This window comes from Stigmatopora argus, chromosome 16, assembly GCF_051989625.1.
Source record: "Stigmatopora argus isolate UIUO_Sarg chromosome 16, RoL_Sarg_1.0, whole genome shotgun sequence".
Classification (NCBI taxonomy): Eukaryota; Metazoa; Chordata; class Actinopteri; order Syngnathiformes; family Syngnathidae; genus Stigmatopora; species Stigmatopora argus.
Window position 1 is genome coordinate 11,071,044 of NC_135402.1, and position 25,132 is coordinate 11,096,175.

Sequence of the window (25,132 nt, forward strand, 5' to 3'; positions counted from 1 at the left end):
ATATATATATATATATATATATATATATATATATATATATATATTTATATATATATATGCATATATATAAATATATGTACAAATATATATATATATATATATATGCATATATATGCATATATATATATATATATATATATATATATATATATATATATATATATATATATATATATTTATATATATATATATATGCATGTATATAAATATATGTACAAATATATATATATATATGCATATATATGCATATATATATATATATATATATATATATATATATATATATATATATATATATATATATATATATGGATGTATGGACGTTACAACCAAGAAAGATTTGTATGCTATGTGTTGTTTCTACAATCTGTTGAACATGGTAACATTTTTATGTTGACATAGTAACATATTATTCAATACACTACTTTCAAGACTCATTCATGACTGTGCAAGTTTTGTTTAGAATTATTTTTTTCTAACTCTTAAAAAACTATGTATTTGTGTGGAAATGGAACAGTTGAGACGGTTTGCCCCCTGACAACAGTTACATTTTCTCAAATGGCCTTGATGGAAAATAAATTGTCTAGCCCTTGTCCAGACCGACTAAAAGCCTTAGGTGATTAGTCAAAATATTGTGCGTTGTGTATATGATATGTTGTTAGCTGTACAACAAAACCAAAAGAAACATTGTTCAGCTAATGCTACAAAAACCCTTTGAAGAAATTGATGTTTCTCTTGGAGAAGATTGCACAGATTCATAATATTATGGGAGTGTGTCCAACTTGCACATGTATGGAGACTGTCTCAAAGTTAAAAAACAACAACAACCAAAATTCAAGTCTGTTTTCTTTCTTGGAGATGAGACATTAGACAAAGCTGATTTCAGGAATAAATGCACCAAAAGCACTTGTAAAGAGAAATTGGACTCAAGGGTTTTTTTCTGTAAATCCTCACTGATTTACCCACAGCATGCAAACCCTGATGAGACTCAAAATTGTTTTGAAACAGAAATATTATGCACATTGTTACTGTAGATGAACTGCTTACCTGAGAGTGAAGATCTGCACCGAAGAAAGGGTGGACAGAGCTAAAAAAGCTGAAAGTGTTTCTCTCTGTCGGATGGGTTTGGAGGGTGTCATGACCAAAAAGTTGCCGTCCAGTTTGAGTTCCGATAATGGCTGAAAAAGCCTCACGCTCCCGATGCGTTGCATAGGTACGTGGCCAGCAGAATAGCCTCGAGGACCATACTGCTCCGTACGAATAGCACTGCCTCTTCGTGAGTCCTCAGCATTGCATTCCTCAGTGTTGGTAGTTTGAACTATGTAGTAAAGCTCCACAGGCGTTCCTTGGTCCTGGTCTGATACCTTCTGCCTACCTGGCCTGACGGTCGGAGGGCTGAACCAGCTAGCGAGAGGTTCCAGCTCAGCAACGCAAATCCCCAGCTCCCCTTTCAGCCGACATGTCCCCCGCACCTCTTGAGTCTCATGGAAGGCAAACATTCGAATGCAGGGTAGCTTTTGGATGGCACTGTAATCATCCCAGTCCCTCCCTGCGATGTAGAACAACACTTGGACTTTAGGCCAGCTGGGGTGGACCCTTTCATTAATGATGTAAGTATGAACCTTCCAGTTAAATGTGAAAAGCGGGGAGAGGGACGCAGATGTTGGACCAGATGATGAAGCGGGCATATCAAACGGCCCCGGTTGCGTCTGAAGCATCGCTAGTGGGACAGGCTGCTGTACAGACAGTGGCCCGTAGCTTGCATTGACAAAAGGCATTTGCCGAGCTTGGTGGATAAAGAAGGACTCCGTGCGAGCCTGCAGGCTAGAATTCCTCATTAAATCCTGGTTTGCCTCCTGTAGGAAGAAAGCTGACTCAGCATTAAGGATCCGGTAGCTGACAGGGAGATAGATTGGCACAGCGTTGTACCTCTGTAGGCCTTCCAGGATGGTCTTGGCGTCCACCACTAAAAGAAACAAAAGACAGAAACCAGAGACGTTATCTACAGCTCCATTGTTTCAATAAGTGGAATCGAGAACACATTTATGTCTTTATTCTAGTACCATATTTTCCAGAATAGAAGGCACACTTTTTTCATAGTTTTGTTTGCCCTGAAATTTACATGTCTTTTTTTTTTCACTCTGACTGGCAAAAGTTTGGTATATTGTGTTTTTTAGGCCATGATTATCCCAAACTCATTTAATACGTAACATTAATAGTTGCTTTTTTTCCTTGTTGTTCCCTATTTCATGATTACGTTAACGTATAATGTTTGTTCTTTGCTTTCTGATAACTCAAAAACTGTCCCCCAAAAATGCAATTTATACTCCAGTGTGGCTTGAATATTATTTTTCCTTTCAATGCGCATTCTTTGCCTAGCAGAACTAATGCTCAGGTGTGACTTAAAGTCTTAAAAATACAATATATGTAACATCCATTGAAATGCCTTTACAGTCATACCTTGAGATACGAGCTTAATGCGTTCCCGGACCGAGGTCTTATGTCGACTTACTCGTATCTCAAATCAACGTTTCCCATAGAAATGAACTAAATACAAATTAATTAGTTCCCACCCTCTGAAAAAAACAGGATATTACAATGGAAAACATATATTTATTGGTTGTAATTCACCATCTACTAACAGAATAACAAATAACTAGTGGTTATGATGTTTAATACTAAAATGAGACATATTCAGTACATCGCGGAGTGCGCGGAGAGTGAGCGAAAGAGAGAGAGAGAGAGAGCGAGAGACTTGACGGATGCGCTTGTAACATAACATAAACTTTAAATTTAACTTAAATGAACTTAGATTCCGATACAAACACACTTGCGTGGTTTTATTCCTCATTAGTAACACCTAATGAGAATATGGCCTTTGTCTCATCCTCATTGAAAAAAATATGCATCAGTAATACATTTCAAACATGAGTGACAAAGACATACAAATAAGCATGAAAAATAAATATTATCTGAACACATTTCATCTTCAGTGATCCATATTCATGCCATGAGCTCTTTCCTCTAAGTCAGGGGTCTCAAACCGGTCCTCAAAGGGCCGCAGTGGGTGCAGGTTTTCATTCCAACTCAACAAGAGTATACCTTTTGCAAGTGTAATCAGTTAATCAGTTGATTGCAGTCAGGTGCTACTTATTTTAGAAGACACCTGATTGGTTAAAATGTCAGCACTGGATCGGTTGGAACAAAAACCAGGACCCACTGCGGCCCTCGGTGGAATCGGTTTGAGACACCTGCAGTCTAAATGGTGACTGGGCTTCTTCTTTGATAGGTCCTTTTCACCTTCCAGGCACTCAGGAGACAGACAACCATCCACACACACACTCATACCTAGGGGCAATTTAGAGTGTCCAATCAGCCTACCAAGCATGTTTTTGGAAAGTGGGAGGAATTCAGAGTACCCAGAGGAAATCCCTCGCAGGCCCAGGGAGAACATGCAAACTCCACACAAGTGGACCAACCCTGGATTTGAACCAAGGACCCCAGCACCTGGAAGGCCGACGCAGTAACCACTCGCTCCACCGGGCTGCCAAAACTTTCAAAAGTGCATTAGTAAATGTTAATACAAAATTAAATACTTAAGTGTTTCTTCAAATGGGAAGGAATTGCACTTTCATTTCACAAGAGCGATAAATGCATTTGAAATAAATTGAAATACCTGATTGTAAAGAGTAAGAAAAGGGCCGAAGTACAACAAAGAATATTTTTTGAAAACTATGGCAATGTATCAAAGAAAAACCATTTAATGATTTGCTCCTCTTTATGTCTGCTGTCAGGCAGCCACCATTTGTTTATAAGTCATTTCAATATGTCTGTTCTCTCCTCAATACACGTGACATTATTCAGTTATAGACAGAGAGCAAACACAACAATTTGTGACACTTTGAAGTTCTTTACTTGGCTTCCTTCTATTTTTCCACATTTGGTCTTTTTTAAAGCTTTCATACAAACATACCACTATGATCTAAACAATACATATTTTGACAATAGAACACTAAAGAATTGGAGTATAAATATCTAATTAGTCGAACTTATTTGTATATTTACTGGATTGAATTAACGTCAAATAGTCCACTAGCTTTAATGCGCAGAAAAAACCCAACTATCTCTGTGTTGTCGGACGGCTACTTTACCCCGAGGCCATGCCGCACCACTACTACTAAAAACTTCAAGTCCAATGGGAACTTGTGGCCAGGCATTAAAAAGACATTAATTCAGAAAGAGTAGGCGTCCTGGTGGCGTGAGTGGTTAGCATGTCGGCCTCACAGCTCTAGGGTAGTGGGTTCAAATCCAAGTCACGTCCACCTGTGTGGAGTTTGCGTGTTCTCCCCGGGCCTGCGTGGGTTTCCTCCGGGAACTCCAGTTTCCTCCCACATTCCAAAAACCTGCATGGTAGGATGATTGGACACTCTAAATTGCCCCTTGGTGTGGGTGTGAGTGTGCATGGTTGTCCGTCTCCTTGTACCCGGTGATCGGCTGGCCACCGATTCAGGATGTCCCCTGCCTCTGGGATAGGCTCCAGCACCCCCCACGACCCTACTGAGACCAAATTTTGTCTTTTTTTTTTTAAATCACCGGAACAGTGATTATAATAAACACAGGCTATACACAAGCTAGTGCATTTTGCTGCTGCAAGAGATCCTTGGATTTCGTGTCAGTACTTGTAAATCATCTATGCTGTCGGACTGCTTCTACAAATGAAAAAGGAAACGATTTGTGGAGATAAGTTAACCTCCTGTGATAAATCTAGGTTGTAAAATCTCTATGAGCAGAGAATTGCTGGATACTGAAAACACAGGACTACACAGACAGAAGAGTGTAAGGACTAGGCTGCTCCAATTTCATAGAGCTCAAGCGTGACAAACATTTGTGAGTGACATTAACACATACAGAAAGAATGTTTGTTCATTCCAATTTACTATACCCACTAAGGATGTCCCAATGGCATTTTTATTTTGCATGTGAGTTGACTCAAAAAATCAGCTGATTTGGAGGATCTGCGGATACCGAGTTTTGAACCGCTAACTTGGAACCGTAATAAAGAGGGGGAAAAGAGCTCGTCCAAATGTCTTTTTTCCCCAATTTGAACAAAACTATCCAAAATTAATTAATTCATTCATTGATCTTCCATACCGCCCATTCTCAAAAGGGTTGCTGGAGACTAACCCAGCTGTCTTCGGGCAAAAGTGGGAATCAAGCCCACACCTGTCTGCACCCAAAGTCAGGTGAATGAACCTCTACACCACGAGGCCATCTAAGGAATTGTACACTGAGGGTTAGCATTAACTTAAAAGTCTGTGTACTGTCCAGAGAAAGACCTATGGTTGGTTGATTGTAATTTTATTTTCATTCATTTAACAGTGAAGTTGAAATAAGAGTTTGCCTTAAACACCAGAAAGAATCTTCTGTGGAGAATTACTTTGAAAAACACCTGTCTGCTCAAAAGATGGACTTGATTATAAGTCGCAGCATTCAAGGAAATACACAATAACGAGGACGAAAAAAAAGGTATCTGAAAATTTTCTGTCAATGATATACATTAGTGTGATTTAGTATATTGAATTATATGGTAAAATAATAATGCAGAGTGCTTTTTGTTTAACATTGTACATACAGGGTAAGTGTATATGACTTTTTATTTTTTTATCTTTCGACTCACACCAAAATTCAGGTTACGCTGTGTCTCAGAAATGGATGGACGTCGTAGGGACTCGCTGTATACAGACGCTCCCCTACTTAAGAACATTGGAGTTACGAACAACGGTACATACGAACATGTCTGCAAATTGCGTTTATGTCGAAAAATGTTCATAAGTTCAATTTTGTATTGTGCACCTTTTTCCGAGTAGTGCTTCTTTCCGCCGCTAATGCCGACGCCTGGCGCTGAGAGCTCAGCTCACCCAGCATCTACCTTCCTCTGCCCAGTTCGTTGCAGTGCGGAAGTGCGTGAACGTATCTCCAGTGCGCAAAGAACCTTTTTCATTTTTATCATTAAACATCTCGTGCATCCATTATTCAATATGGTTGGTGAAAAGCGAAAGGCTTCTATTGAGGGAGGTGCAAGGAAGAGGCAAGCCATTTCATTTGAAATGAGTGGCAATAATAACGAAGCTTGATGCGCGTGAGAAAGTGGTGAGCGTTGCACGTGAATACAACTTGAATCGTTCGACCGTCAGTACCATTTATAAACATAAAGATCGAGCAGCAGGACCCAAATATTGAACGTTGCACAAAGTTTGCAAATCAATTGAATGATGCCATACAGTGCTACCGCACGCATCATTTATGATGAAAAAAAGAAAACTGCAATCGTCATTTGATAGCTTCTTTCGGCCAGTTTCTAGTAAATCTCTCTCTCTCTCTAATGTATGTATACGGTACTGTATGTATTCGCTCCATGTTATTAAATGTTTTTTTCAGTACAAACCAATGTGTGTTACTTATACGAGCAACTTACGAACAAATTCAACTTATGAACAATCGCTCGGAACCTAACTCGTTCGTAAGTAGGGGAGCGTCTGTATATAATTTTGAAAAAGTTTTCATTATTATTTTTAATAACTTCATGAGTCTCCCGAAAATAACTTGTATATGCCCAGGGGAGGTGTGTTTAGCTTCAAATCCAATCACCTGTTCTCCTCCCTTGTGACCAAAGTCGATGTATAATCCTCTCATCTTGGCTTCCCCATTCTCAATTCATCCAGTCCTTATCTTCTGCCATGTGCACATTTTCACTAGCGAGGACTCTCTGATCAAACATTTGAAGTTGTCCTCATGATAACATATTTGCCAAACAGATTTGGTTCTGCATGAGCAAGGTGAGCACACGGAAGCAAGCATGGAGAGCAAAGGTTATCGAAATTGAATGGCGTGAACATTTGATAGAAAAAAGCCTACACTGCTCACACTCCGAGCACTCGCTCAACAATTAAGATGTGTTCTTGTGTACAGCGCACCCTTGGTTCATTGCTCACTGTTTGTGTGCCATATGTTAATACTGGAAATAATATGAAGCAGACTAGGAAATGATGTATTTTCCTATTAGCGTAGATATCGGCTTCAATAACAGGAAAGCAATTAAATGAGTTTTCTCATCGGTATTGTGATTGTTTTGTTCTGCAGAGGGAAAAAGCTTTCAGAATTCAGTCACACCATTAGAATTTGAACCTGTAAAGCAGTGACTTGAATTAACACAAAAACCTCGAGCTCAAATGATTTGCTTATCTTTGCAGATTAAATTGAATTGAATTATTTATTGTCATTATACAAGTATAATCATTCATTTATTCACCTTGTAAGGGTAACGGGGTTTGCCAGAGCCTATCTCAGCTGACTTTGGGCGAAAGGCTGACTAGTACAACCTAGACTGGTCGCCATTCAGTCATCGGGCACACGTAATTAGAGTTTTCCAACAATCTTCCCGTTCCAAACAAAAGACAAACTGAATACGGACTGTTAAGTGAGAGTTCTTACATCATTCATTCATTTTCCAAACCGCCTATCCTCACAAGGGTCGCGAGGGGAGTTTGCTGGAGCCTATCCCAGCAAACTATGGGCACACTGAATTGGTGAGAGAGCTAATCGCAGTGGCAATTTAGAATGTCCAACCAGCCTACCCTGCATGTTTTTTGGGATGTGGGAGGAAAACAGAATACCCGGAGAAAACCCACACAACCCAAACAGTGAGAAACGACTTGGGATCGAACCCACGACCCTAGAACTGTGAGGCCGACGCACTAACCACACGTAGGCCAGGCTGTTTGAACTTTTTATGCTTTGATGATAATAAGACTCCGTAAGAGCCTTATTCTAATGTAACAAAAAATGGCTTTTGTGTGTGTGTGTGTTGTTGGAAAAAGAAAAAGAAGACTCAGTCTTGATTGGATTTTTTTTAATGTGGTTTTTAGCAAATTTCGGAAGATTATTCAATTAAATTAAATGGCTTTATCACTAGTGCTCTTGAATGCTCAGAAATCTGAGATGGGACGAAATTGTCATTTTCCTTTTTTCTAAGTAGCCGAAATGGTTATATTCTAATGTGTCATTTTCACCTACCGCTAAATAATGTGGGTTAAGAATACTAATGGTTTTATGGATTGGATTGGTCTTGGCTTTGACTTTAATAAAGTTAGAAGGCGAGTCTGGACCTTGATGTCAGAGAAGCTTGTTTTTGTGACAAATAAGAATGGCTGGCAGCTGCAGCATAATTCTATTACACATTTTCAATTAAGATAGTGTCATAAACTGAATATATTTTCACATACTGAATTAGCATTTAAAAATAATTTTGGGGCCCCATATGTTTTGATATACTGTGTAGAACTTACCACACAAGGTACACTTCATGATGTCAAAATAATAGTAATAATACTAATTCTCTTTACACTCTGCCTCATTGGTTTCACAAAGAAAAATTCTTACTATTAATGGACAATTACAGAGGTAACATTTTTATTTTTCTGGCTTTAAATCAATTTTATTTTAAGGTTAGCTGTAACTCATAAAGTGAAATAAGGCTCAAAATGCCATTGGCAAAGTTCTAACCTTTGAGATTTTAAACAGATATCAAACAGATTCAAGACTACACTTAAACCACAGAAAAGACAATTCATATTTTCACTTAAGATTGTTGGACCAAAATTTTGTGCTTCACAGTCATATACTTTACAGCCCTAGGCATTTTAACATGTCAATTGCTGGTATCATACTAGTCAATATTTCTCAATAAAAACACAAAGGGGCCGTAATCACTACTAAGAGCCCATCAAATGCACCCTGACACCACAAGAGTACCTAGGTGGATGAGAGTCCAATCCTCAGCAGAAGGTTAAACGGGCTCCGTAATAGCAAGGCACACCTCATCTTTCATTGCTAAGCAACACATTTTTGCAGGGATCGATATGTGTAATCATATTTTCCCTTTCAGGGAAATTAGGAACATTAAGTGCCATGACCAAAGGATAAAGTAAGTTTTATCATATACCAGATGTTAGTCACCTCCATCCACTGCTTTAGGTTGTTGTTTTCTTTCTGAAATTCAACTAGAATCGTTAGTATCCGGATTCCAAGATGGTGCCGTTCACGCGGGAGCCAGCGGAAGTAGCTCTGTACACCCTTATGTTTTTTGTGATTTACAGCCCTTTTATCTTTTTTTAATTACATTTTAATATTTCTTAATATATTCCTTTTTACTTTACTTTGTACTTTTTACTTTAAGGTTTTTACAACTTTCCTTGTTCTGTTAGCCTGGCTTCTTTTGGCTACTTCTTTTTTGGAACCATTCAGCCATGCCTACGCTGTCACACACATGGGACTAGCTGTTACAATACGCAGCGGAAGGAGATACACCTCGGTGCCGCCGGGGATTCGGAGCTGGACAAAAGTGCCGGGAGAAGAGGCAATGCTTCTGACCAACCATTCCATCGTGGGATAAGATGGAAGAGCTGTCAGCGCTTACCAGCAACAGTTGCTCTACTCTGCTACTGTTGTCTTCAGCTCCAGACTACTGAGGAACTGTGCGGATAAGCTTGGAAGAGTGACTCTGCATATTCTCTACCTTGGTCTGCAGAAGTTCCCGATTTTGTGGAAGACTTCCTGTGTGGCGTTCCAGTTTTTGTTTCCATTTTCCTTTGTTGTTGTGTGGCCTTTGCGACTGTACTGTCTAACTTATAACTATGCCTTTTTTTGCTACTGTCACAATGAAATTTCCCAAATACGGGATGAATAAAGTTATCCAATCCAATAACTGGTGTTTGAGTGACTTTGAATATTTGCACCATACACTAAGCATCCATGCATATTATATCGGCAGGCCTGATTGTCAATGAGCATATTAACAACACATCGGATGTAAGAACATTTTGAAACGGGGTCTCCAAACTATTCCACAAAAGGCCGCAGTGGGATTGCATCCCAACCAAACAAGATGACACCTTTTCACCAATCTGGTGTCTTCTAAGTGTAATCAGTTGATTGCAGTCAGGTGCTCCATGTTTTGGCAGAAACCTCATTGGTTAAATTGTATATGCTGTACACATAATGGCCCTCGAGGACAGCATTGAAGACCCATTTTTTGTCAAGGAATATGCTACCTATACTTAAATATCAAAGAATTTAAGAGGAGTGTCTTTATCTTAAAAATCTTTTAATTGCACGTGTCATTGTCATGGATTTACAAAGGCTACTACGCCTTTGACTTTTATTTTTGGGGGCAAGTAGTCCAAGTAAAATGTACGATATTAAGAGTAACGCCATTATTTCAAAAAATAGAGCGACCTTTAGACAGTCCGTGTCTCTTTTGCAGAGAGCCCATTGGGCATCACTTAGGTCAAACTCGGGAAGACTTTGAGCAGCTTTATATGATTTTTTGCAGTTTCCCTCTGCTCATTCCATATCACGTGAGCCTACTGGGGGTTACCCGGCAACGGTGCTCGCCCACAAAAGCTTTGTCCCTTAAAGACACACTAGGGACATGAATGGCCTTTTTATTCCAGTTCAACCCATCGCCCGTGTCCACAGTTCGCATTATATGTCGTCGGGGAGACAGGAGGTGAATGGTGGTGTGGGGACTCACAATAGAGCCGTAGGTTGCTTAGCTGGGATGAGCTACGAGACGTGCTCTCTTCAACCAAATGCCGCTAAATGCAGTGAAGAGAACAGGTGCACATTCACAATCAGATCACCCGGAGGGCTAATCGAAGGCAACACTTAACGGTGCAGACCCATTTAACAGCTTAGATTATCTCAGAGAACTTATCAATGTGACTCGCATCTTCCCTCTCTCAGTTTCTACCCTTTAAAATGACTCAAACAACCAGTGTGTCAAAGTTACGCAGTAAGAAACTCAATACATGCTTTTAAATAATGCAAACCTCAACGTTCAATGAGGGTCCAGATTTACTTACTAGGTTAAAAACGGAGGCACACAAAAGAAAGAAACACAAATTTGCAACTATGAGATTCAACCAGTTTCTTTGTTTTTCCCCCCCATTAGGTAGCAGAGCAAGCCAAAAGCAACTTTTCACTGCCAAATACATAATGTGGCAGTCAGAAATAAGATGATGAATCCGCATTTAATCAGCGAACTCTGGTCAAGTAATTCAAAGTGTATATATTACCATGCCGTAGTCACAACCGGTCCTCGAGGGCCGCTGTGGGTGCAGGTTTTTGTTCCAACCGATCCAGCACAGACATTTTGACCAATGAGATTTCTGAAGAAAACAAGAAGCACCTGACTGCAATCCACTGATTGCACTTGTAGGACACCCGATTGGTGAAAAGGTGTCATCTTGATGGGTTGGAATGAAAACCCGCACCCACTGCGGCCCTTTGTGGAATAGTTTGGACACCCCTGCCGTAGTGGCATTAGTATGCAGTTTAAAACAATGTAACCGTGTTGAAACGAAAAAAAAACTAAAATCTCAAATCAGATAAGTACAGTCGTACCTCTACTTACGAAATTACTTGGTTCCAGAACTTTTTTTGTAACTTGAAAATTTCGTAAGTAGAGCAGTACTTTATATGTAAATTTTCGTTCCACAGTCGACTGAAAAAATATATGGCTCTCGGCGTGTGCGGTCGATTGGTCGCCGGTCTTTTGGTCACCCGGACCGCGACAACGGGCGACCAAAAGACTGGCGACCAAAAGACCGACGACCAAAAGACCGACGACCAAAAGACCGACGACCAAAAGACCGGCGACAAAACAAGGTAAAATAACACGGTCCAGGCATCAATAAAAGCCAACAATGGCCATGAGCAATTTCACTGAGCCGACGTGTGAGTGTATAAGAGTTTGTATGTACATGAGTTGTCCCCTTAGGAAGGTACGTCAGTCAGGGTCTTAACAAGTTCTCCAACAAAAAACAATAAAAATCCGGGAAATTTTGAGCTTTTCTTTAGCCTAATAATTAATAGGGCATTAAGTATGACTAAATAGTAATTCACAGTTTGTATTTAGGGAATTTGAGCAACGATTTAAATGGTAATTATCAATAACCTTCTGGGCGACCAAAAGACCGGCGACCAAAAGACCGGCGACCAAAAGATCGGCGACCAAAAGACCGGCAACCAATCGACCGTGTACCGGCTCTCAGAGCATTATTGTACAGTCTGAAAAATAAATCCCTGGTGTTACAATATTTATGTCTAATCTTGCATTTAATTAAATTCCATGTACTGTGATGGCTCACAGCTTCAACATCCACGGCTTCAGTACATCACATTTTTTTTAGTATAAAAACTTCATAAAAATGTCAAAATCCATGGTGAAACTCGCAAGTGGAAGACAAGAGATGAAACAGCGCTTCTACGCTGAATTGCACTCAGCGCAGAAGAAGAAGAGAATTTCCCCGTAAAAAAATGATGCGCCGATAATATCCATTAAACCTTAAGTTTGTGCACCAGCGCATCACTTTTCATTACCTGCTTCCTGCTCCTGGGTTCCGCTCCGCACCCGAGGACTACCTCGTTCTGCTGGGGGACTCAATGCTCATGTGGGCAATGACAGTGAGACATGGAGGGGTGTGATTTGGAAGACCGACTCCCCTGATCGTAACGTAAGTGATGTTGTACTGTTAGACTTCTGCGCTCACCGTGAATTGACAATAATGAACACCATCCTCAAGCGTAAGAGGTTCAATATGCACTTGGCAACAGGACACCCGCAGCTGTCAACCGATCACACATTGCGGGTGAATTGGCTGCGATGGTGAGAGAAGATGCCGGTGTGGCTCGGCAGACCCAAACGTTTTCTGAGGGTCCGTCAGACCATTTAGGTAGTTTAATAATTGAACGATGTTTACACATGCATATGTTTCTTGTCAAATCCTGGGTCACTTGCAACATTGCAATGTGAAAAAGAAAGACACCAAAAAAGTGTGGACCAAAACTGTTTTGGTCCAGACCAAAGAAAGTGAATGACTTTCCTGGTATGGATACACCCTAAGTTGACTTTAATTCTACAAGTATAACAAGTCTGTCCAAATGCAATTTTTCTTGATAAGGGATTCAGAATTTTTAGATGACCGTTCGAGATACATATTTTAAGATCAGGACAATTTGGAATCTTTTGGTAAATAAAGAAAAAAACTGGATGGGCAGAAAAGGCAAACATTGCATTGATACTTTATTATTCCACCCAACTATAGCAATGTGAATTAGTTTCGCAATGATACTCCATTATCATCCATCCATCACCGTCTTATGGTAATATATTCATTGTTGAGAGCTGTCAGAAATTGGTTTGACAATAGAAAGAATAGAGGATGGGGTCTTGTCCTCAAAGTAATGCAATAACGACTCGCCTGCCAAGAAAGATAGACGAGTACAGAAACAGCTGATTATGAAAGACATGTATAATATTAATGGTAGCTATAAAAAAAATAACAGAAATATGTATTGGAGAAAATTACGGAGATTGACATATTAAAAAGTCATGATCTTTATAAAGCCTCTAAGAGTGATTTTATGATAGTGGGGTGATACTTTACCATCAGAGAACAAATTATAATTCTGTTTTCTGTGCATTCAAAAGCAGGTTCGGCAGTTTATCCATATAACATGCAACTTGTCCCAGGAATTTCTCCAATGGTTGAAAGCACAGATGATAAAACGTGTAGACTGTAAAGCTGTATGTAACAAGTATGCATGTAGTTCATAGAATGCACAACAAGCGATATGCTTCTGGCACAGCCATAATACAGCGTGCTGACAGGAAGCAACGAAGGAGAATTCCACACTAGCAAACTAGAATGAGGTGCTTAACGGTGTAGAACAGAAACGCCTGGTTTGTCATGGCTCACAGGAAGTGCAAGGCCGGCAGCGGCATGAGTGAAGAACAGAGGTCTTTTCGCCGAAGCTCAGAAAAGTCACGCAAGCAAGCAATACACATTTCTTCATCCACATCTCCCAAACCAAAAAAGCACCTCTCAGATTTAGGAGTCTTAGTGAGGTTGCCGATTGGGGAAAATGTAGAAAAACAAGAAGACTGAGTGTTCCCAAGTATATCTAGTCTTAAGGACAAGCAATATTTCCAATTACTAATCTTTTCCCAAACATTGTTTGGGCTTATGTGTGATATAAGGATTCTGAATTCTGAACAACTCTTGTAAATCTTGACTGATTAATCTCAATTTTAGAGTCACCAAAAAAAACAAGGAAAGATGGATGAGCGGATTTTTCCCCCACGGTCAAATGACACCATCTTTAAAATTTAGTTGTCAATTTCCATATTGGTAACCTTTGCTTAAATAGCTTTTTATCGACTCTCATCTGGAAGTAGGTTTCAGTTTGTGTTCAATTTATTCTTCCTATTCATTCATGTATTCAGTTTCCAAACTGCTTATCCTCACGACGGTTGTGGGTGGTGCTGGCACCTTTTCCAGCTAACTATGGCCACGAGGCGGGGAGACTTTGGATTGGGGGCTGGCCAATTGCAGGGCACAAGGAGACCCAAAACCATTCACGCTCACACTCATACCTAGGGGCAATTTAGAGTGTTCAATCAGCCTACCATGTATGTGTTTTGGATGTGGGAGGAAGCCATAGTACCCAGAGAAAACCCATGGAGGCTCGGGGAGAACATGCAAACTCTACACAGTCATGACTCACCTGGGATCGAACTGTCGACCCCAGAACTGTGAGGCCAACACGCTAACCAATTGACCAGCCTTTACTCTATCAAATCAGTAGCAAAAGTTTACATTGTCACAGCACATTGTTCGAGTCTATCTATTGAGGTTTCATCCAGTGTATCTAATTTCTGTGATGTTTTTGTCTGGTTTCTATCCATAGTGAAAAAGAAATCATTTTCTTTCAAGGTTGTTTCCTCCACAAATCATAATTTGGATTAAATGGTGTTGTATAGGCAAGTACGATGCTATCAATTGAGTATAAAAGGAATATATAGACTGTCTTTCATTTCCTCCTCTTGAGTAGAAACTAATGCACAATTTCAATGCCCTTAAACGGGAAATTATATTCCAAGGTCTTAAAAGCATGTTCAAAAAATTACCCAATTCACACACACTGATGGCTTAGAGTCAACTGATTGCTATTTTTTTTATGTAACATCAGGTAGAACTGACAATCAAACCCACAATGTTCTAGTAGAAAATGTTGATCATCCCAGCTTGTTGCTTGCTTTTAGTTATTTCTTGTTAAAACAATAAATAATTTACAGGACCTCATAAGAGTTTATGTTTTCAGATGATAGTAGTGTTTTTCAGCCTCACATTTGTTAAGGTCTAGAGCAGGGTTGGCCAACACACTTGAATCAAATAATTGTGATCGGTATGAAGCTTCTGGACAGCTTGCTGATGAGTCGATTCAGGTGTGGTAGAGGAGGGAGATATGGAAAACAGACTGGATAGGGTTTCTCGAAGACCGGACTTGGCAACCACTGGTCTAGAGTCTCCAGTGTTAAATCCTGATAACAATATTCATCGAGCAAGAGGCCAGAATCTCGAACTATTAGGCCAACATGCTAACCACTCATCCACCAGGACGCCCTTATTAATTTTAATGGCTAAATAAATAATTATTGGTTGTTTTTTTTGCACACAATTTATACAAACGATAAATACTTATTTATTTTGAAAGGATTTCAGGGTGTTTTGGGGGCCTTTGGACAGTTTGAGTTTGGTTTATTTAATAATGTATTGTGATTGTTCCAACCCATAAAGAGGACACATTTTTTTTACCAATCTGGTGTCCTACAAGTTTAATCAGTGGATTGCATTAAGGTGTTTCTTGTTTCAGCAGAAATCTAATTGGTTAAACTGTCTGTGTTGGATCAGTTTCTACAAAAACCTGCACCCACAGTGGCCCTTGAGGACCGGATTGCCCATCTCTGCTTTAAGGCCTTGCTATCATGTGATGGACATAGATGCGATATCAGGATAGTGGCCGCCTTTCACCCCTCAATGTCACCCACAAAATCATGGCTAGTTCCCAAAGGCCAACATGGCAGCTGTCAAAAATCTAAATGCTAGACTTTCAAAGTGTCATCACATTGCTGCCAAGGTGAGATGATTGTTGTTGGGTATTAAAGCAGTGCATAAGAACATACTCCAAAAATGTCGTAGCACTGTCAGTAGTCAAGCAGCTTTCTCTTTATGAAGGCTGTCATGTGCATGGCCCGGCAGCCAAGTGGTTAGCGGTAGGCCTCACAGTTCTGGGGTCGAGGGCAATGTTCCCTCTAGTTTTTCGTTGGTCTGGGCAGAAAGACAACCTCACTGAGCGCACTGAGTACCAGTGTGAGCGACATCATTGGTACTCGGATGATTCGCCTAAAGACGTTTCGCCGACGGACGTTTGACAGACGGGCAGGTCGCCGAATGGACGTTCCGCCGCGCGCCCCGCCTCCAGATTGTGTGTGTACAAGTTTTTCAACCTCGGCCCGCGGGCCATATACAGACCGTTAGGATTTTTAATCCGGCCCGCCGCCGGCGTTGTCCAAATTATAGTAAAAATCAATGTTAGTCTACCATCAATGGCAGCCCGGGAATAAGCACTCTTGGGCGGGCATGGCAGCCCGGGAATAAGCACTCTTGGGCGGGCATGGCAGCCCGGGAATAAGCACTCTTGGGCGGGCAGATGTAGCAGAACCGAGCCGTAAAATGACAGCAACCCATTCCAGTCGCCAAACGGCTCAAAATGCTCTCAAATTCGGTCAAATCCATCCGAAAACAGCGTTTAATGATTAAATACAAATACTGGAGCTCTCTGGACATTAGAACCGAGCCCAAGGAAGTGAATTCCTCGGTAAAATGTTGCGATGATGTCGCGATGGAGGCAAAAAAAACGTCCATATACGTCCATTCGCCAAACGGCTCAAAATGCTCTCAAATTCGGTCAAATCCAGCTGAAAACAGCGTTTAATGATTAAATACAAATACTAGTACTATTTGTATTTAATCATTAAACTAACAAATACTAGTATTTGTATTTAATCATTAAACGCTGTTTGAACGAACGTTCATTCGGCGACCTGTCCGTCTGTCAAACGTCCGTCAGCAAAACGTCTTTAGGCGAATCATCCGGTCACGACATCATCATTGCTCGCTATGTGCACACCAGTATCACACCTGCCACAAACAGGTGCATGTCAATGTTCCCTCTACTTTTTCATGTAAAACATGCTGTAAACACGAAAAACATAAGTGGACAGAGCTACTGCCACTGACTGCCGCTTAAACGGCGCCATCATGGGCAAAGGGGTAAAAAAAAATAGATTTTTTTTTACTGCGCGCCATATGATTGCTGCTGCGCAGAGAAGACGAGAGTAGTGCGCAATTGCGCACGCGCGCAGCTTAGAGGGAACATTGGTCGAGGGTTCAATGCCAGTTGGGATCTACCTGTCTGGTGTTTGCATGTTTGCACCCCCCCTCCAAACCTTGTGAGAAAAATCTGTTTAGAAGATGAATGAAACAATGTCCTATACATTTAACATTTGTTGAATGGGAGAGGCATGGCCCTGTGGGTGAGTGGTTAGAATGTCACAGTGGGAGTCCTGGGTTCAAATCCAGGTCAGTACACCTGTGTGGTTAATTTAAAAGTCATAAATTTCTGTGGTTTGTTTGCTTGAATGATGCTAAAGTTTGTTTCTATTCCTGATGACCATTTATTTCCACCTCCAATTTGAACTCCGCAACTGGTTGGTGTGCCAGCTGTTAATCATCTAGATGCCAACTTGTTTGCCCTTTCTCTTTTCATGGAATAATTTCCTTCATCTCTTGGTGCTATTGAGGATGTACTGTTTTGTGTGTTCACATTGAAACATTTATGGTATCAAAATTAGCATATAATTATGCAGTAAGAAGATCAAATGTCTCAGCCTATGGTTGATCGTAACTGCTAACGAGGAGTAGCAAGCCGCGGGTTGTCGTTATTTGGCCCCCTAACCTGTTAAAACACTCAGAGTCTAACCTATGGATCCACTACAGCTGCAGCTAAGAAAAACACATCACACAAATTTTGACGCCAAATATAACAAAAGAATAGGATCCTTTAGTTTAATTCAGCACGTTGAGCAAAGGTCAGTCTCAGGGCTTGTATTTCATATTATTAAAGATTTACTTGCAACAAAGAATATGCTTGGTCTTGCTGTTAAAGAATGCTTTGCTCCCCCTTAGTTCATTATTATTATTATCATACTTGCTTGAAGGAAGTTTACACTTTGCTCCTGGAAGCCTTGTTTGAACTAAACAGCCAAAACGCCTTGGAGTGCTGGGAATCTGCTCTGAAAACTGTACCTGCAGCATCTGCCCTCCAACACGGACACTCCACGGGGCTTCCTGACGTTTCGGTCCTCATATGTTTTGACTATTGTGGACGTGTTTTAGTTTGTATTAGACTCAACCCACATGCACGCAGATAAACACGCTCAGATGTCTCACCTGACGTCCATGTCATCTGGGACCTCGAATGTAATAAAACAACAGAAAAGACGTGTAAGGTCAGACCGGAGTCGGGAAGCTGTCTCAACAGTCATTCTCCTTGCAAGTGAAAATCCAGAAGACTGTCTTTTCCTCTATATTTGAGCGTGAATTTGGGAATGTCAAATGGCGAACCTGACAGTCGGTTTCATCAAAATGCTCCACATCACACCTCAAACCTTTATTGACTCAGAAAGTTATCTTCCATCTAAAAGTGTTTCCTAGGATGATGTTAACAGAACAGTTTTAAGCATCAAAGCTCAATCACACCTGCCCGTTGGAAACTGTTTGTTTAACTCTTTCACTGGCATTGACATTTATAAACATCGAATATATTTCAATTGAAAAGGCTGGCATTGAGTGATTCGGTTTCACTGCCATTGACAACGATGGGCAAGGAGTGGCCTCCATTTAAACTGGAATTGCTGTCTATCGCTGTCAATGGCAGCCAATGAGTGAATTAACTCATCAATGGCAGCAAACCGTCATAATCTATGAATTATTTAATTAGATGTTTATAATCCATTTGGGTTGAACATTTTATTCATTCATTCATCTCCCATACTGCCCATCCTCGAAAATGTTGCAGGGGTTGCTGGAGCTAAACCCAGCTGTCTTCGAGCGAAAGGCAGATGACACCCGTGGCACACAGAGAAACAAACAACCATCCACACTGCCACCATCAGTGGGAATCGAGCCCTCGCCTGTCCGCACTGAGGTCATGCGAGAGAACCTCTACACAACGAGGCGGCTTTGCACATTTTAACGTAACGCAATTTGTTCATAATAACTTTTGTAATTGTTTTAATCTTACACGTTATCTGTGTCCGTTAATAACTGCTGTGGGTGTTTTATTAACACAGGATTTTAACCCATGAAGTAGGAAAAAGGGAAAATAAAATGTGACCGTCAGTTTGTTAAAACCTTATTCTGAACTCTTGGCTTACATCCATGTGCCCATGCTGCGCTCATAATGAGTACCCTTATGCTTCCTCTCTTGATTGTTCTCTATCAGCAGGTACACACGCACATTTGTTCCAAAACACTTTAGTATTCGTGTCACGTGTTTGGGTGTCCGGCAAGCTGAGCGAGCTCTTAAGAGAAAAGCACTCTGTTGATGAGAAACAGATCAATATCTAAGCAGCCCGTATCATCTCCGTCCAAACTGGCAACCGCAAAAGCTCTCCCCGCAATGATAACGACCTCTTCCGAACACAGATGTGTGAAGGGCCACTCGTTATAGGCGGATATATTTATTGTGTTTTAAGTGATCGTGCTTACCGTATTTTCCGGATCAAAGATGTTACTTTTTTGCCCACCTTTCCAATCCTGTGGCTTTAATATTGATGCTACTATTGTTTTAATCATTGCGCTCGCCAGGCTTCCCTGATGCCATTAACAGAGGTTCAGTTCATCTCATTTTAGCGGCCAGTGATGTCATAGTAATAACCATTACTTTACGTTACTTGAGTGAATTCAACATCTTTGGCTAACGTGATTACTCAATTGTCCAAACATTCTGAGGGAGTGTAGCAGGAAATGCAACTGCATTGTTGAAGGCAGCTTTTGCTTAATTGCTAATGCTTGTAGGGATGTCCCAATTGCATATTATATGCATATGCATGCAAGTGATGAATTGAGCTCTGTTGATGATTTTTTTTTTACTTTTATTTTGTCACTGAACATTTTTCTCTTTGTTCTACAAAGTCTATTTCACTAGTGTCATTGTAAATATATAGTATGGTATTGAATATGTATTTTTCAAAGTAGCTCTGGATTATTTTCTTGTTTGTAGTAGCTCTTTCACTGCCATTGACAGTTATAAACATCAAATTCATTACGCTTGTGAAGGCTAGCATTGAGTGCCCATGTTTCACTGCCATTGCCGACAATAAATGTCTAAACACCTTAAGTGAGGGTCAAGATGTTTGGACGTCTATCACTGTCAATGACAGCCAACAGTTAATACTCAATATACATTTTAAAATCCAATCTCTGCCAACCCACAGTTGTCTGGGATAGCCTCTGGCATCTTGTGACCCTGACAAGTACAAGCAGTGTTGAAAATGAATGAATGAATAAATGAATGATTGAATGAAAAGCCCATACAGATAAAGTGCTAAAAGGCAGAGATTCAATGCCAACTTGTGATTTTACAACTCATCTGAGCCACAATGTGACTCCCAGGACCACAACTGAGTTCCTACTTGGTTTTATATGCTCACTTGTGTTGCAAAGGCCATGAAGGATAAAAAGCACAGTTGGTCTTTCCCACACCAAGACAACAATCATGAAATGTTAACAGCTTGAAGCAGAAAGAAAGAAAAAATAGTCCCCGAGTAGAGCTCGCCTTTAGCTTGTTCAGCAAATGAAAGGCAGAAATAACCTACAAATCAAGTCTTTTTTTACTTTGACCTTTTAAAATAAAATAATTAAAAAAGGAAAAAAAAATATGCATGCCTTTCTGCTTCTGGCATGTTATACATACAAATCGATACATTCATTTTCCACACCGCTTATTCTTACTCGGATCGCAGGGGGTGCTGGAGCCTATCCCAGCTAACTACAGTCACCAGGCGAAAGACACCCTGAAATGGTGGTGGCAGAGTAATCGCAGGGCACAAGGAGACGGTCAACTATTGACACTTACACTCATACCAAGGGGCAATTTGTAAATGAGTGTTCAAGCATGTTTAGGGGATGTGGGAGGAACCCAGAGTACCTGGAGAAAACCCACGCAAGCCCAGAGAGAACATGAAAACTCCACCCAGGATGGTCCGAACCTGGGATTGAATCCTCGATCTCAGAACTGTGAGGCAGATGTACTAACCGCTAACAGGCCAAAAATCTATGCAGGTTTGTTGAACACAAATACAACGAAGTCAACATTTTTCGTGTCAACATTGGGATTGATAGACTGTGAATTACTTCGTCCATGCACATATTCTGTATAATGAAGTTATCCTCTTATCATGTTATCACACAAGGTTTGTCACGCATGTGCATCGATTTTTAAAAAGTGGCAAGAGCAAATATCCCATTATTAGATTGTAACTGAGCTCCAAAAATGCTCAGAATTTTTCTTGTCGAACTCTTTATAAGAGTAAAAGGAAAATAGTGCCTTTTCAAAGCCATCCCATAATATTGAAATCAGAGTACACATTCTCACAACCCTTAGGTATCTTTAAACATTCATACAATGTGTCACATTCTGTTAATTTTGAAATCCTCATTTAGTATTTAAAATTAGTTACTGTCAGCCTACTACAATCTAAGGTAGAATTTGACTTAACCTTTTGATATTCTTTTCCATATAAGGGATCAATGTATACATTGTATTTTGTTGGAAAACAATTATGCAAGATTACCAAGAAAACAACTGTTTTAATATCAGCATCCAGCAGTGCTGAAGTTAACATGCCACTTGTTTGAAATTCAGTCGTCCACTGTGGCAGATGTCAGTCTCTCAAGGACTATGGGCAAGAATGTCAGCAATGACACTGTTCGTAGTTGAGTAATCTCTGCACGGCTTCCATTTTCAACTCAGCATCAGTGTGAACTCATTGCTATGCCACATTCAGTGTTTCTAGCTTCTTTTGCTGAGATGAGATGCCTTCAAAAGGTCGTTGTTTTGCCTCAGGGACAGTTTACAAAAAACAGTAATGGAGGCGAACTTGCAACAAAAAAAATCCAAAAAGCCCTCTCATTAACACGGCAACAAAAATCTCCTGCCAGAGAAAAAATCTTGACACCACTCCATTCTACTGTTGCCGTATAAAGAGTTGGCAAAACAAAAGTGAGTTTTGGCTGATTCAATCAACATAGGTCTCTGGAACAGTAAGTGGGAATATTACTCCAATGTGTATAATTTCAGGGACGGGGTCAGAGGTAGAGAAAAGATCTTAAGGCCGACCTTGAACCCATCCCGACCCGACCCGAAAATTTAAGCACAATTCAGAAAATTTAATTTGATTTACAATAAGTAAATACACATTTTAAAAAGGTCTATTTGCATCATATTAAGACAACCAAGCACACCAGTTGCTTGACAAACATTTGTTCTCTCAGCTACAGGAAATTTTTCAATACACATTCACATTCAGTTCAACCCCACGTTTCGCATCTCGGTATGATTTGAATCTAAAAAGGAAAACAAAAGATAATTTCAACAGTTTTTAAATTCTAATTTGTTTTTCCTTATCCACCACCTTCATGTTTAAACCGGTAATTATAGTCTTTGAAGGAATTGGCGGGAGACAATTGGTGTAAACACAGTTGCTCTAATTTTCACCTGCTCGGATAATGAGATAGCCCGCATGGTTAAGTGCCTTACACCGACCCGCATTGCACAGTAGGTGAGTGTTCACACAGAATAGACTAATGTTTGATGTATGAAAAACAGTTATGTCATGTGGAGTAGTGCTTGGTGAGGAAAAAATAAATATGTACAGTTATGGTAGTTGTGCAAGTACTAAGTGTAGTTTAAGATCTTCAGACCAAATGTATTTAAGCTATGACCATGCATGGTAGGCTGATTGGACACTCTAAATTGCCCCTAGGTATGAGCGTGAGTGTGCTTGGTTCTCTGTCTACTTGTGCCCTGCGATCGGCTGGCCACCGCCTCTGGCCCGGAGGGTACTCGGATGTTTCGTCGAAAGACGTTTGGTCCCCGGACGTTTGGTCGACCAGACGTTTGGTCGACCGGACGTTTGGTAGAACGGATGTTTGGTAGAACGGACGTTTGGTAGAACGGACGTTTGGTCGCCGGGTTGTCACTGTTGAAACCAGCTCTCAAAATTATAATCATGAGAGAGAGAGAGTTTAATATCTAAATATCTAACATCAAAATATCAACAGTAAACTCTCTGTCATAATTTGACAGCAAGCGAACCCGGCGACCAAACGTCCGTTCTACCAAACGTCCGTTCTACCAAACGTCCGTTCTACCAAACGTCCGTTCTACCAAACGTCCGTTCTACCAAACGTCCGGTCGACCAAACGTCCGGGGACCAAACGTGCGGGGACCAAACGTCTTTCGACGAAACGTCCGGTCACGCTTTAGTTAATCCTTAACTTCTTGCTCTATGTCAAAATAGATGGGGACTTGCGGAAGGAAAGATTATTAAGAGGGCGGGGTTCACGTGACATGCACAGAGCATGCTCTGGCTCTACGGCTCCTGTTTAGTTGTAAAATTATTCATTTTATCATAAGTATTCCTTAGTTTAGTATCCACACATTATTTTAGTATACATTTTTATAAACTTTTTTTTTTAAAGTCAGTGAGAGAGAAGTCACATCGTTTTAGTATACTTTTTTTCAGCAAGAGAGAAGCCTGGCCCGACCCGAACCCGAAGTAATGGTTGATATTTTATTTTGGGTCAGGTCGGGTCTAGTTTGGGCTCCGTCTAGAGATCTTCCATCTAACTCAACCCATCAGCCACATGTCATACTTCACTTGATGAAAGCCATCTTTTTCGGTTTATTTTCCAAAACATAGGACTATCGTTTTTTTCAGCGAAGTACCATCTATCCAATTCCGTGAACAACCCTCCCACATGATATGGAGTTTTAAGTTTCATCGTTGTTTTATTTAAATTATTAAATACTTTGTCACAACAATTTTTGACATTTCCAATTAAATCTTTTCATTTGTGTCAGTGAAATGCTTTCAAATCAATCAAGAAATAAATGTTGCATTAAGAAGTGTCAATGATAGCATTTATGAAGTTTTGTGGGTAAAAAAAACACTGCTTAGCATCCTCAAATTCCCCCATCCAATTAACTTTCCAATTCCAGCTCTCGCCCCTGCACTTATTTTAATTCTAGCTGTCTGTCTTCTCTGGGGAAACAGGAAGTCAACTCCCTTAGGGCTACATCAGAGGGACTCGAAATACTGAATTTCAACTAAAAACAACAAAGTGAAAAAAAAGAAATGAATGCGCAGAAAAAGGAAAATAAGGCTACATAGTTTCACCCAACGCCCTATTGTGAGTTTATTAGAGGAAAACATCACAAACATAACTGTAAAATGAGCATGTCAACATGAAAACACAAGAGACAATTGCAGACACGCCGCCACTGCGGGATCTCCAAGGGAGTTCAAACGCATCACCGTGCGGCCCGCTGAGATGAAACGTATGGCGGCTTTCTCGGTTACCGTCACGGTCAGCCACCTTCCCCACTGTGCTCCCTTCACCCTTCCCAATCTACAACGTCAATATTTACGGCTTCCCGGAGGAGACACGTCCTGCCAGCCTCGCAAAGACAACCTACCTTGCATTCACCTGGTGCCTGGATAATTAGATGCAATTGTTTCTCATTTAGCCAAGCTTGACGTTATCAAGACACGCGTAGAACATTTTTCATTTGCGCTTCCGTCAAGCAAGAGCGCCCATTTACTTAGTCGATGATCACAAGGACATTGCATTACATCGTGTCTTTAAATGTCAGCAGAAACAGCTACACTTTTATCCGCACTACACAGTACTGTACAACAATAAATTCCCTACAGAGCTCACCTAATTAGGATTGCAGGTGAGCAGCAGTCTACCTGAATTTTGACAAGAGCAAGGGTAAATAGCCATGTAGCCTTTTGCCCTTTTCACACTTGGCTTTAAATTGTGTTCTGGATGATTGGATTGAACCTAAAACTTGACTTGTCTGGCCTTCGATGATG

At 40.5% G+C, this 25,132-nt stretch overlaps 1 protein-coding gene across 2 annotated transcripts in view; it reads right to left on the bottom strand.

The window, feature by feature from the left end:
• The window catches only part of LOC144091182 (transmembrane protein 132C-like), a 149,180-nt gene that overhangs the window by 84,913 nt on the left and 39,135 nt on the right, over positions 1 to 25,132 (bottom strand). For both annotated transcript variants that reach the window (XM_077623295.1, XM_077623294.1), the window contains exon 3: positions 1,048 to 1,966. In XM_077623295.1, coding sequence (XP_077479421.1) covers positions 1,048 to 1,966 — 919 coding nt within the window. The remainder of the gene's footprint in view (positions 1 to 1,047; positions 1,967 to 25,132) is intronic.